This window comes from Punica granatum, chromosome 5 (assembly GCF_007655135.1).
Source record: "Punica granatum isolate Tunisia-2019 chromosome 5, ASM765513v2, whole genome shotgun sequence".
Taxonomy (NCBI): Eukaryota; Viridiplantae; Streptophyta; class Magnoliopsida; order Myrtales; family Lythraceae; genus Punica; species Punica granatum.
Genome location: NC_045131.1, coordinates 13092761 through 13106030, shown reverse-complemented (window position 1 = coordinate 13106030; position 13270 = coordinate 13092761). Strand labels below are relative to the sequence as shown.

Genomic DNA, 13270 nt, shown 5'->3' with positions numbered 1-13270 from the left:
ATTAAGAGATAAAACTCTCCCAGCGTTGATTTTTTGCAATCGCAAGGACTCGAATTCGAAATCTTATTTAAACGAAACAAGCGCTAATAAAAATAGAGCAGAGAAAGAGAGGGAAGAGGGAGGAAGAAAAAAAAAAGGATCGTGAGAGTGAGAGAGGATAATAGGACGTTTCTGTGGATAATTTTAAGATAAATATTATTATGTATCCCAATTTTTATATTTTTTCTTAGTTTTATTTTAACGTCGATTTTTTTCTAAGATATCCTAATATTACTATTTCAGTTTCAAATCTATACCAACGTTAAGATAGATTTGAAACCAAAATAATAACGTTAGGATAACTCAGGAAAAAATTGCAGATTGGGATAAAACTAAGAAAATGAGAGAACGTTGGGATACATAGTAGTATTTTCTCATAATTTTATCATTTTATCCAATATCAATGACTTCTAATTGAAGTATATCTGTCGAGTTTTTCAAAAGTAGAAGTGAAATAAAAAAGGGTATCTTCCTTTATAATAGTACAAGAAGCCACACCTATGACTAAAATGAAGGAGGCTCTCACCATTTTAGGAGTAAACTTCAACTTCATACTTTCTATAATAAATGCATGCTTATGGGCATCAAACTCGTCGCTCATCCAAAAAGCCATATCCGTCGATGATCCTCTGCATTTATCTTTGAGGCAGCTAAATCCAAGTTCTTCCACAACAGTCTTCTTCTCTTTATATAATTCTTTTTTCATATCACACAGTGCATAGAATTCGTCATGCTTAATGAAAAGCCATAGACAAGTAGAGGTTCATGGATTGGTTCCACTTATGATTTCTAAAACAATATTAGACAGTACCTCGGAAGTGGATTGCTCATGTTTCTTCCAAGGACTGGTGTCTGGCTTAGTTGGGGTCTCTTTTCTCTTGGTAGCCATGATAACCTAATGCATGCAATGTCGACAACATTATTTACAGTGATTAATCGTTTAACCATTTCATCCAACATCTCTAGGGTTTTCAAAAAATCAAATCTCACCACTGGCGCCAAATCAATTTGAGCAAAATCCAATTTGGGGCTGGGAAGAATAGTTACCAGAGGCCCTGAGAAATCAACTGCGGAGACGAGATGAAGTAAGGCAGAATAGTAGACTAAGATCGTCGAAGGAGCAAGTGGAATCTCACCGTGGGAGAAAAGCTTCAGCTCCGGCAACCAAGGAATCCCAAACGATGGTTACTGAGGGGATTTTTTTGGCGGGAGAATCCCAACATATTAGCTAGACCTATTTAGCTCTGCTCAATATGTATGTTGAGCCAAACTAATTCATAAAATGATGGATTATCTTTATACATCAGACTAGTTCGACCCAATATATATTCTATGATAGACCAGATCTTCCACGTTACATTCTGAATCTCGTTCAGGCCAACAAATTAAAAAGAAGATGATCATTTTAGTGAAGACAAACCAATATATTAGAGCTAATACGTCTTATTGCAGTATCTATCAATCACTTTTACCTTCTTAATTGTAATGCAAAAAGAAAATATAGCATTCCAGGATAAAAATCTCGATATACTTGTGACAATTCCCCATATTGAAAAGTAGCAATCCTCATCATGTTGGCATGTACTTCCTCATGGTTAAGATGAGCATCTTTTCACAATTATTCGTGTGTGTTCCCACTATGCTATGTCAGTCTAAACCGTGCTGATCGGTTACATAATTAACCTTTGTTTTCTAAATTGGTCCCGCCTCGACTCACAATATGTGCGGACTAACATGAGTTACTGAAAATTAAAGTGACCTTTATATGTTGGTTTGACTAAGATGTTGATTGAGCTCGACCTAACTTTTTAGTCATATGTTGGCTTGATATCGCTATTGTTCTAGCTCGGACTAACGTGACCTGCAGGAATAAAGACGGTTGTCTTTCGTATTGGAAATAAACATAACTCATAGAATGATATCCTATAATTTTAGGGATGGTGATTAGCAGATTTTTATGGGAAGCTATGATCCCGTAACAAAAAGAAAAATCTCATCTGAGATGGTACCATCGACAGCGGAGACAGTTAGCCGTGCCGCCACTGGTGGCCGACGCCTGTAGTTAGCGGATTTCAAGATGGATGACATTAAACATATGCCACAAACCGCCACAACCTGCTGTTATCCCCGTCGGAACATGCCGGCGACTGCTTTCTCGTCGACGGCTCAGTACAATGCTACTCTTATGACCCCGCTGAGTTACCGTCAACTCTGTCATTACTGCCACCGACCATCGCCAGTGGCCGCTGGTAGATTCCCCGACGATCTTACCTCGGAACCAGTAAAACTGGTTGTCCGATACCCTCATGTTAACTAGTCTAATATAAAAACCGCCACGACCAGCTACATGTCAGCGAATCGTTAATTTTGTAAAATTGGATTCGATTGGATGAATTTGTACTGTTATTGAAAGATCTGTGGGTAAAAAAGATTTTTTTTTTTTATATTCAAAGGACTAAAAATTGATTGCATACTACCATGATACACAAGATCGCGTACGTGATAGAATTTGTCTATATATATTCGTTAAATATTTATAATTAAATATGTTAATGCATATCATATTAGTCAATTCATGCATATCGTATTAGCAGAATTGACTCCTATAACAATAAATACTTCCTCATTAATGAAACAAAATTATTAAAATAATCTATTTAAAAGATTAAGAGAGATAATGTAAAATAATTCATATATTTCATATCATTTCTTATTATAATGTCTGAACTTATCGTAATACAAAAATAAAATTTAAATATTTGAAATAAAAATGTCATAAAACTACATATTTTAAAAAGAGTAATTAAGTTTGTATAAATATGTAATATACAACGATTAAATATACACAATGCACAATAATTGAGACAGTCAGTTGAAAAAATTTATTAAACCATCCAAAATTAGTCTAATTTTATTAATTGATTATCATATGAAACTTAAAAATATGAGTAAACTAACATTTTAGTCCCTAACGTTTGGTTCGGCCATCAATTTCGTCCTCAGCGTTTTATGGCCATCAAATACACCCAGAACGTTGGCCTTCTCTCCATCAATTTGGCCCTTCCATCAACTTACCGTTAACTGTGCTAATTAAATGCTAATAAAAAATTATATTTTTTAATAAAAAATTAGAGGTACAACTCTCTTTTGTAAATCTGAAAAAAACGCCAAGGAGGGAGGAGGCTTGGCCGCTACCTCAAGAGGAGGACCAAATTCATCGTCTTCGGTGCAAGGAGCCAAACAGACAGACCCCTCCATCTCCTCCTCCTTCCCTTCCTCAAGTTGTCGCTACCCCTCAAAAGCATTTTCCGATCAGCGGGCCACCGAGACCACCCCAGCTCAGCTCCTCCTCCCTCCGTTGCTCGTGGCAAGGACGATACGAACTCGCAAGCCTCCCTGAGCTCAGACCCCGATGCGGCCTTCCTTCCTTACCGCTCCGACGACTTCCTCCATTTTGAGATGTGGCACTGTCTCTCCTCTAGCCCTTTGAGCACAGCTCCACTGGGAACCTCTGTCGAGCATCTTCACTTCAACTTCCTCTACTGAAACCTCCAAGCTCCTGACATTACACGAACAAAATTGGATTCCAGATTCCCTTCCTTCCCCAATTCAAACGATGAACCCTAATTTCCCAAATTCCCCAAAATCGAACAAACCAATTGATTTTGGGTGGAGGAATTTAGCAAGATTGATTCCGGATTCCCCCGGGCCGTTTGTTGGTGGGGCGCCGCTAAGGTATAGATCTGATATGTCTCGGCCGTTTCTCAATGGGTATACAAGCAGGGGTGGCGCTGAGTTGCGTGAAGGAGAGGAGCAACGCTAGGGTTTCGGGCATGAGGAGGGAGTCGGGTGAAGGAGGATGCATCCGGACCCGAACCGAATCGAACCGATTTGGGGTGGGATCTTTCGGGTTTCACGAGCCGATTTGAATGATCGGGTTCGGGTCCGGATGTCTCCGTCTTCACCCGACTTCCTCCCCATGCTCGAAACCCTGATGTGGCATGTCCACATTAGCCTCCCCTGCATCCTCATCGATGTTCATCCTTACGTGCCATTGTCGGGGTTGATCTCCAAAGTCTTCTTTCTCGACTTGTGTGAGCTCATGCTGTTGTTTTGTCTGCTGGCTCGTTTCCAAGAATTGACAATGGCGCGTGTGAAGTTGGGTTCCAAAACAGATGCATTCCAACGGCAAGGCCAAGCTTGGTACAAATTCTGCTATGGCGTGAAACTCGAGCTCACTTCCTCGAATATTGTATATCTCCGATGTGCAGCTCCTAAACATCTATTATCTGATTTAGATTGGCCCCCATCTGGTTTTGAATTTTTCCAAAAAAAAATTGTATTTTCTTTTATTTTTAGTATTTAATTAACGGTGAGTTGACGGCAAGGGCCAAATTGGCGGACATAAGGCTAACGTTCAGGGTGTATTTGATGGCCATGAAACGTTGAGGACGGAATTGATGGCCGGTCCAAACGTTAGGGACTAAAATGTTAGTTTACTCTAAAAATATTTTATTGTATTAAGAAGTAACTATACATGATGCCAATAATATAAACTCTACAAAGAAATTAAATGATTATATATAGAATTTATAAAAATATTATCATCTAATAAAAGAAAAATTTATGACATAACGTTATGAATTTAAGCTCTTAGAAAATTTAAAAAAATTAAAATTATGGATTTTCTAAACAATGTTTTATAAAAAGACGAAGTAAATTGGATGAGTCCATCATGCGCACTCCGTCAGATAGGTCCAGCCGCCAATTTTTCTTAACTGAAAGCTGGCAGGTAGAAGCCCTTAATGCCTCCATGTCCGCATCAACTTCAGTTCTCCAATATAAAATTGACAGTTGGATCTAACTGTTAGATTAAACGAGTATGTTCGACTTAAGTGGTGAATTTTTTCAAATTCTTAAAAGCGTTGGCTCGCCCTTCGATTATAAATGAGGTTCATAAGTACATTATAATGAAATAAAAATCATAATAGTTAATATAGGAGTGCGGATAGTCTCACAAAAAGTATCGAATTTAGAATATCCTAGTTGCTAGGCGAAGACATACGTTACCGCACTATTCCCTCTTTAATTTCATTAGATACTCAATTTAAAATGTTAGTTTACTCTTAGACTCTTTTTGTTTTTTTTGATGAAATACGAGACCTAGCCCAAATACATCAATAAGAAATTAAGAGAATACAGAGATGAAGCATGGTGGCCCTTACAATATCATTGAAAATCAAATAATCAAGTCCAATAGGACAATAGGCGAAGATATACTTCACAGAACTACTCCCTCTTTGATTTCATTAAATACACCGTTTAAAATGTTAGTTTATTCTTAAACTTTTTTTTTTGGTGAAATACGGGACCTAGCCCAAATGCATCAATAAGAAATTCAGAGAATACAGAGACGAGGCATTATGGCCCCTGTAATATCATTGAAAATCAAATGATCAAGTCCAATAAGACAACTAACAAGCCTATGGATTCCGAGAGGAAGCGTTAGAGCATGATTCAATAGTCAATCAGCACACATGTTGCCTTCATGATAAATATGTTCAATCAGTACTGACCAATTACGGTTGAATAAGAATGAATATCACTCTTAGACTTACTATATACTTGCTTGCACATTATGCAATACTTTGTGTTGACACCTTATGCGAGACAAGTGGAACCGTGATTGCTAAATCTGTTCTAGTGATACTAAATTATAAATATTGTGAAAATTTCACATGCGCACTTCTGTAAAATGTTGCATACACCTCACCTTTATAAATATGATACTAATCGTCCTATTTTTGATGAAGAGAGAGCTTACATGACATCATGTGAATGATGCAGACACTTCTCTTTCATTGAGCTAGACATGATACCTCCTTTGTAACCAATATATATATATATATATATAAATGATACTAATTGTCCTATTTTTGTTGAAGCCATAGTTCATATGGCGTCGAGGGAACATTTCTGCTCACGTGACTTTCGGCTGACTTTTATGAAATTTTAAAATACTGGAAGTAAAAAAAAAAAGTCTTCAATGGAGGAGGGGAGGGCTAGCAGTGTCTTGCTAGGGACTATGCTTGGGGCTGTGGCCTTCGAAGAGCTACCACCGCCCACAACCTAAAATTTGCCTGAAAGAAACGCTTTATTACCACAAGTAAACATTTTTAGATAGTACTTGCATTCGCACAACCCTATAGCATCTTCACCTATGGGAAGTCTGTCGAATTAAGTCCAACACTGTGATCTCTCCTTCCTCTGCTTCCCTTTTCTTTAATCAATCGTCTGCACATTCGACGTTAAAGAATTGGCAGCGTCTGCATTTGCACCTTCTTCAACTCCATCCACGTCTTCTTCAATATCACTCATAGCATCATTGTCGATGGAAACATCAAGATCGATACTCGTCTCTCACGACATATGTATTATAAAAACAAATTTAGCGAAAATTAATCGAGGCTCTATTTCTACAAAACATATTCTGTCAATCAAGGGAGATTAAATGAGAATGATTATGCTAGTGATTATGTTTTATTGGAACTCATCAATTGCATCGTCATAAACGTGGAGCATTTTCAAATCATTCAATTTCACAATCATTTAGGCTTCATTTGGTTTTTGAATAATTTATCTAACTCTACCCAACTCAACTCTGTTATTCTCCAAATTTAACAACATAATATTATTATTTTGTCTTTTTCTATAATTTAATAATACTTTCTCACTCATACTTTTTCCTAATCATTTTCAAAATTAATTTTTAATAATAAATTATCCGTTTACTTTCACATCTATATATACATACATATATTCACATACATCGATATTTTTCTTTAATTTAATAATATTTTTTCACTCATACTTTTTTCTAATCATTTTCAAAATTAATTTTTAATAATAAATTATTCATTTACTTTCACATATATATATATATATATATACATACATACATGTATATTCACAGACATCGATATATTTGTCAACACACAATCACTGAACAAAATCAAGTCAAGTTTGATAATTTATCCAACTCGAAAATCAAAAGGAAGTTTAGTTTTTTCATAATGACTCATAAATATTCTAGATGATCCAACAAAGGATTTTAGGTTCCTTTATTGCCAAACCACTAGATTGGCCCAGAGACAGAGAGCGACAGAGGGAGGGAGAGAGAGACACCTAAACGGATAAACTTGCTCCCATAGAAGAGGTCGAGAACAGCGGCTGATAACATATACAGAGGACAGGCGGAGAAAGCCGAGACGTCAAGAGATCATAAAGGACTGGGTTTAGGGCAGAGGAGAACTCGAGAGAACTGGGAACGGTGAGGAGCAGCGGGCTACGACCTTAGAGGGCTTCGAGGCAGGACTCAAGAAAACTGAGGAGCAACCGACGTAGCAGGTGGTGGTGTTGATGTCAACGCCTGCATCAGAATGGGAGTCGTTGTATCATCGGAACGGAGATGGTCAAGGCGTTGTATTGAAATGTGGATCGGAGAGACAGGAAGCGAGCTCAGAGCTTGGTGATGTTAATGTAGGTTTGAATGCTAATTGAGAGTTAAGGTTACCCATAAGACAAAATATTTGAACTTTATGGGTGCAGGGAATAGTACAGTGGTGCACCTATCGCCTGGTGATCAAGAGGTCTCAGATTCGATATCTAGTGAGACTACTCGTTCCCCTTTATGATTTCTATGTCAATATACTAGGTCCATGGACCTCTCTTGTAAGTGAAAAAAAAAATATTTGCACTTTGATTTTTTTTTTAAATAACTTGTGGGGCTACCAAGCCAGGTGAGATCAGCACGATGTCCCTTAATTGGTTAGGTGGTTGTTCACTTTGAGACACAACTTGGTTTCTTCTGGTGGTAACCACGGCCTATATTATACGTTTCCCACATGCGGCGGCAATTGATGTTGTTCGGTTCTCGATGTCGACACTGATCGCCAGACCTTCTACTATTGCAAATAAGGTAACAAAGGGTGGTCAATCCTTTTCCCCTGTCTCCCTCTCCGACGATCACTCAAATTTCGTTTATCCGAGATAATGATAATATCACAATAGACTCATCAAAGTTTTGTGATAATTTTCTACTAATGCCAATCATTTCGAATTGCAGGTCCCTAACATGCTCCTTTACTAACTCTTGGATCCAACATACACACATGAAGTTGTTACCTACTTTGACACTCCCCCAAGTGGGGTTCTTAATTTTCTTCTGTTAGACCAAATGGGCGTACCTAATACTCGTGTCATTTCTACTACCCGAGATTTCTCGGTCAACCCTCAATAGATATATGCCCCCTTTTACCAAAAAAAAAAAAGACTCAAGTGCCAATGAGACCATACCCGAAGCCCCTCTCCTTGCTCAAGTGCTAGTCAAATTATAAAAACTGGCCAATTCCTACACGCGCTTCGCTTCGGATCCAAATTACATCTGTGTGTCTATTTAGAACGACATGATCATAGTACTAGGTGAATAATCTTAAGTTGACATAAACTATATTCATTAAAAATATCTCGTGGTCATGGCAAACATAAATTAGTCTCATTAAATAGGATAATGTAACCTTTCACGTTTCCCCGAAAAAATTATGACATTTCTAGCATCATAAAAAATATATTTAAATTGGTGACCAATTGATCGATGATTTTTATACGTAAATAAAAAAATTGCTAAAAGAATATTAATATTTAATATAAATAAATAAATATACAAGTGTCATGCTAATTTTAAGTGGATGAACGTTACTTGAAGTGAAGAGTTTGATATTCATTAAGTGGTCATGATCACATTAATAAGGTGGGTAACCTTGTCGTTTCATTGAGTTAGAATTAGCAAATTTTTAATGTCACAAATAAGAAGAGGCCCTTTAAATTTGTAATTAATTTAAATAGGCTTTTTATACTTATTAACTAAAAAAATGTCGAAATAAAAATGCCGGGTCGTGCAGGTTAGAAGAATCAACCACCTCGCTACCAAATAAAGAAATTACTAGAAAGATATTAAAATTTAAAGGAAATGAAAAGGTCCTACTAATTGTAACTAATGAACTTTACATGCAATGCAGGAGTTCGAAATTCATAAAGTGGCCATGGCCAGGGGCGGAGCCAATGAAGAAGCAGGGGGGGCAATTGCCCCCCCTGAACTTTGAAACTTTTAACTTTTGCCTCCCAAAGTATGAGATTTTTTATATAAAATTAATACTTTGCCCCCCCTGAACTTTGAATTTTTTAAATTTTACCCCAAACGTATAAGTTTACCCCCCTAGATAAAAATCTTGGCTTCGCCCCTGGCCATGGCTAAGCCAAACCTTCTGCTCCGTTTGTTTTCAAAGTCGTGATTTAAGATTTTAACTTTAACTTTAACTCAAAACACTACACAACAAAACACACATTTCAAAAGTCAAATTGGTGGACCCCATATATTATTAAAATACAATCTTATTATAATTAATTATCTATACCTTCCATTCATTTCATATTTCAAAAGTCAAACTGGTGGGCCCCATATATTTTTGTCTTCTTCTACAATCACAATCACAATCACAAATTCGTGACTTTAACTCTGAAAACAAACGCATTGGAAGAGTTTAGTCTCGACCAATAGGTGGCGTAATCTTGTGTTTTCTCGAAAATAAAATTAGGGTATTTTTAATATTGCAAATAGAAAAAGAGTCAATAAATTAAAGATATATTAAAATTGTTCCTTTATACTTAAAATTAAAAATTGTTAAAAATTTAAAAATAAAAGGTAGCACCCCACTCTCCACCAAAAAGGTCCTATAGGGACCTAAAATCACTTCTTGTTTGATACTTAAACAATAACGGTCTAACTTAGTAGATAAATATATTAGACCTATGGACTTTCTACATAACCGAAAACATTTTATTATAGAAATAAATTATTTTCTAAATATTAAATGTACATGGAAAAGGTAAACTTTTGAAATCATTACAATATATTCTTGATATTATCATACACTATTTATCTATTATAGGTATTTAATTTTGACTCTCCAATATCATGCAATAGAATGCTTCGATTCAAGTGATGAAATTGTATCGCATCAGCAATTTGAGAAGTTTAGGAGCATTTCAACGATAGACTCTTCATATTTCTACGTTTAGTTTTTCCTTTGTACTCAGGATTGTTGGATTTGCCACTTTTTTCTCTGTTTCTTATAATCGTATTTGAAATAGATACAACAGTTTTTTGGAGGGAGACATGCAACGCAAGTACCTTGGAGGTGAGCCGTCAGGGAGTGCCGTCCCAGAGCAGGCGCGTACATAAACGCGCCGTCACAGGGGTGTGAGGTCAAAATGGTATCCTGCCATCTCGCAATTAATCAATTGTCAGATCACAAAAACGTCCCAATCCTCCAATCTAAATCTAAACCATTACTACATCTCTCCTCCTCCTTCGTCTCTATCTCTATTATCTCTCTCTCTCTCTCTCTCTCTCTCTCTCTCTCTCTCTACGTCCGCCATTGATGATGTAGCCACCACTCAGCCAGCGAGCTCGCTCAAGCAAACCCAATCGCCGTTACAGTAATGGGAAGGTCGACGAGGTCGGGCCATCACTACCGGTCGTCACAGACCCTCCCGTCGTCCCCGACCCACTCCCTCTCCTCCTCCTCCTCCGACTTCGAGTTCACCGTCTCGATCTCCCCCCGCAAGTCCTCCGCCGCCCTCTGCCCCGCCGACGAGCTCTTCTACAAGGGCCAGCTCCTCCCCCTCCAGCTCTCCCCCCGCCTCTCCATGGTCCGCACCCTCCTCCTCTCCTCCCCCTCCTCCTCCGGCACCGCCACAGACTCCTCCCGCGACTCCTCCGGCAGCTCCTCCGACTTCTCCTCCTGCTGCGACTCCTCCCGCCCCAGCTCCGCCGCCGACCCCTACGACGAGGAGCTCAAGCGCCTCACCGTCAACAGCAACCACCCCCACCACCACCAGATCAGAGGCAAGTCGGAGACGTCCGGCAAGTACTTCTCCCTCCCCAAGCTCTCCTCCGTCTTCCGGAAGGACGCCAATGCCAAAAGCCGCGAGCTGTCCTCCGTCAAGCGAATGAGCGCATCCGCCAAGGAGGTCGTCGTCTTTCTCCTCTCTTCATTCTTTCGAATATTTACCGTAAAATTACACAAAAACGACAATTTTACAAAGTAGTCCTCGATCATATTCATTCAATCACTTCCTCTACCATTACAAAATCATCTCAAAGTTCCGGTTATGAAAGTTATGGGGTTGAAAATCGGAATGAGATCAAAGAGCGTGGGTGTTTCTGAAGTTCCTCAAAAAGTTTGATGGCTAAATCAGATCCATCGTTTTTTTTTCTGGGGCAGGTCTTCCGAAGGTATTTGAAAAAGGTTAAACCGCTGTACGAGAAGCTGTCCACGAAACAACAGCAGCAGCAGCAGCGGATGGGCAAAATGACATCCGTACCCTCGAAGCTGGACGATGCCATCATCAGATCCGCCACCTCCCTCGGCCACGAAGCATCACCTGCTGCACCAGGCAAGGGCGGGAGCGCAAGGAGGGATGTCGGGGGCAGCATGTTCGACCACTCGTTCTCGGGTAACCTCCGGTACCCGAGGATCGGCGGCAGCAGCAGCAAGCGGATCAATGCCTGCGCCGCATCGAGCTGCCCGTCCTCGATGCGGTCCTCGCCGAGCCACTCCGGTGTGCTGGGCAGGGGAGGGTACCCGGGCCCGGCGAGGACCGGATCCGGGGGAGGGGCGGGGTACTTTTACGGGGACAGCGTGGCGTCGACCATGGAGGAGCTGCAGAGCGCGATACAGGGTGCGATAACACACTGCAAGAACTCGATGATGCAGCAGCAGCAGCAGAGCACGAGCAAGCAGCGGGATCCGGGGCAGAGCAGTAAATTCGGTCTGAATGTGATTTGATTTAAGCTTTTCGTCTTGTCCTTTTTGTCTCTGTACTTTGCTGTTTTATTGAATTTTTTTTTTTCCTGATCAATCAGTAGAAAGAAAAGAGTTGGGAAAATGTGTAAAAAGGGAAAACCGATTTTTCTGTTTTCTGTTTTCCACTGGAGGGATAGCCAGCCGGGAGGAGAAGATGAGATGAAATCATGATGAAGGGGAAGGGAAGGGAAGCCAAGCGAGGGAGAGATGAAAAACATGTGATGTCTCTGAAGAAGAGGAGCTGGCAGAATCTCTCGATGAAATCGAGAATCTGAAGAGATTCTCTCTCTCTCTCTCTCTCTCTCTCTCTATCTCTTCCTTAAGGGGAGATGAGAAAAAGGTTTGACTTCACCATATACAGAGGTTATGAAACGGTCAATTTTAGCTTTTTGGCCACCAATAAAAAGAATTCCGAAAATTGATAAGTAAACTCTTTTTTTTCGCTTATAATAACAATTCATAGGTTTAATATAATAAAATAAAAATTATAATAATTAATAAAATATTTTGGATAGTCCAAATTGAATATCGAACATGAAATTTTTAAATTACCAAGCGAAGATGTATAAATAAGTAAACTTAATCATCGAGATTCTTTTTTTTTTTCTTTTTGAAAACAATGAGAATTTTATCTTACGTTAAATGACTATATGGAAAAATGATCCACAAAGAAGAGTACATGAACAAAAAAAAAATTATTAGAAAAGATCCTACTGGCGTATATAGAAAATAAAAAAAGAATATATATATATGTGTGTGTGTGTGAAAAAATGGCATCAGCGAAGCATGATATAATTATAGTTGATGAGCTGCGATTGAAGTTTCAAGACATGAACCTATCTATTCATGGGACAATGACGTTTCATATGGCATTATATAACGTGTTTGAGAATACGGCACTTACTTATCAGCTGGTATCTTACAACTTATTAGTCTCAATGCCTAAAGTTATCGTTCGAAAATAAATATACGACTACGTCACTGGCCATAGTATTTATGCACATAATATTTTAGAAAATCCTCTCAGCGTTGTGGAACCATGCCCGTCTTCCGCAATATTGTTCCTCTAGCTACTTTTGATTCACTCAATTAACCTCGACGTGCTCATGACATGTGAATGGCAGTTTTAACTTGAATGAAGCTGGCTCGACGTCCATGTTTGTTGAAAAATGGGTTAATATCCCTTTGAGATCTCTCTTTTGTGAACATTAGCAATTCTCTCGGCCGTACTAATAGCAATTTTCTTGAACGTACTAATAACACATTGAGATCCATGCCCGATTCGTTTAAGGCTTCTTTCGAGA

The 13270-nt window shown here is 38.9% G+C and overlaps 1 protein-coding gene across 1 annotated transcript; it reads left to right on the top strand.

Moving 5' to 3' along the window:
- Nucleotides 1-10434: 10434 nt before the first annotated feature.
- On the top strand, nt 10435-12353 carry LOC116206745 (probable membrane-associated kinase regulator 1). Its single transcript, XM_031539550.1, has 2 exons — nt 10435-11130; nt 11385-12353. Exons 1-2 carry the CDS (start codon nt 10600-10602, stop codon nt 11946-11948), a joined length of 1095 nt encoding a protein of 364 aa, XP_031395410.1. The 5' UTR covers nt 10435-10599; the 3' UTR covers nt 11949-12353.
- The last annotated feature ends 917 nt before the right edge of the window (nt 12354-13270 follow it).

Coding starts and splice junctions, on each gene's coding strand:
- LOC116206745 (XM_031539550.1), top strand. CDS start 10,600: ATGGGAAGGTCGACGAGGTCGGGCCATCACTACCGGTCGTCACAGACC. Junction 11,131..11,384: donor TGAGCGCATCCGCCAAGGAG/GTCGTCGTCTTT, acceptor TTTCTGGGGCAG/GTCTTCCGAAGGTATTTGAA.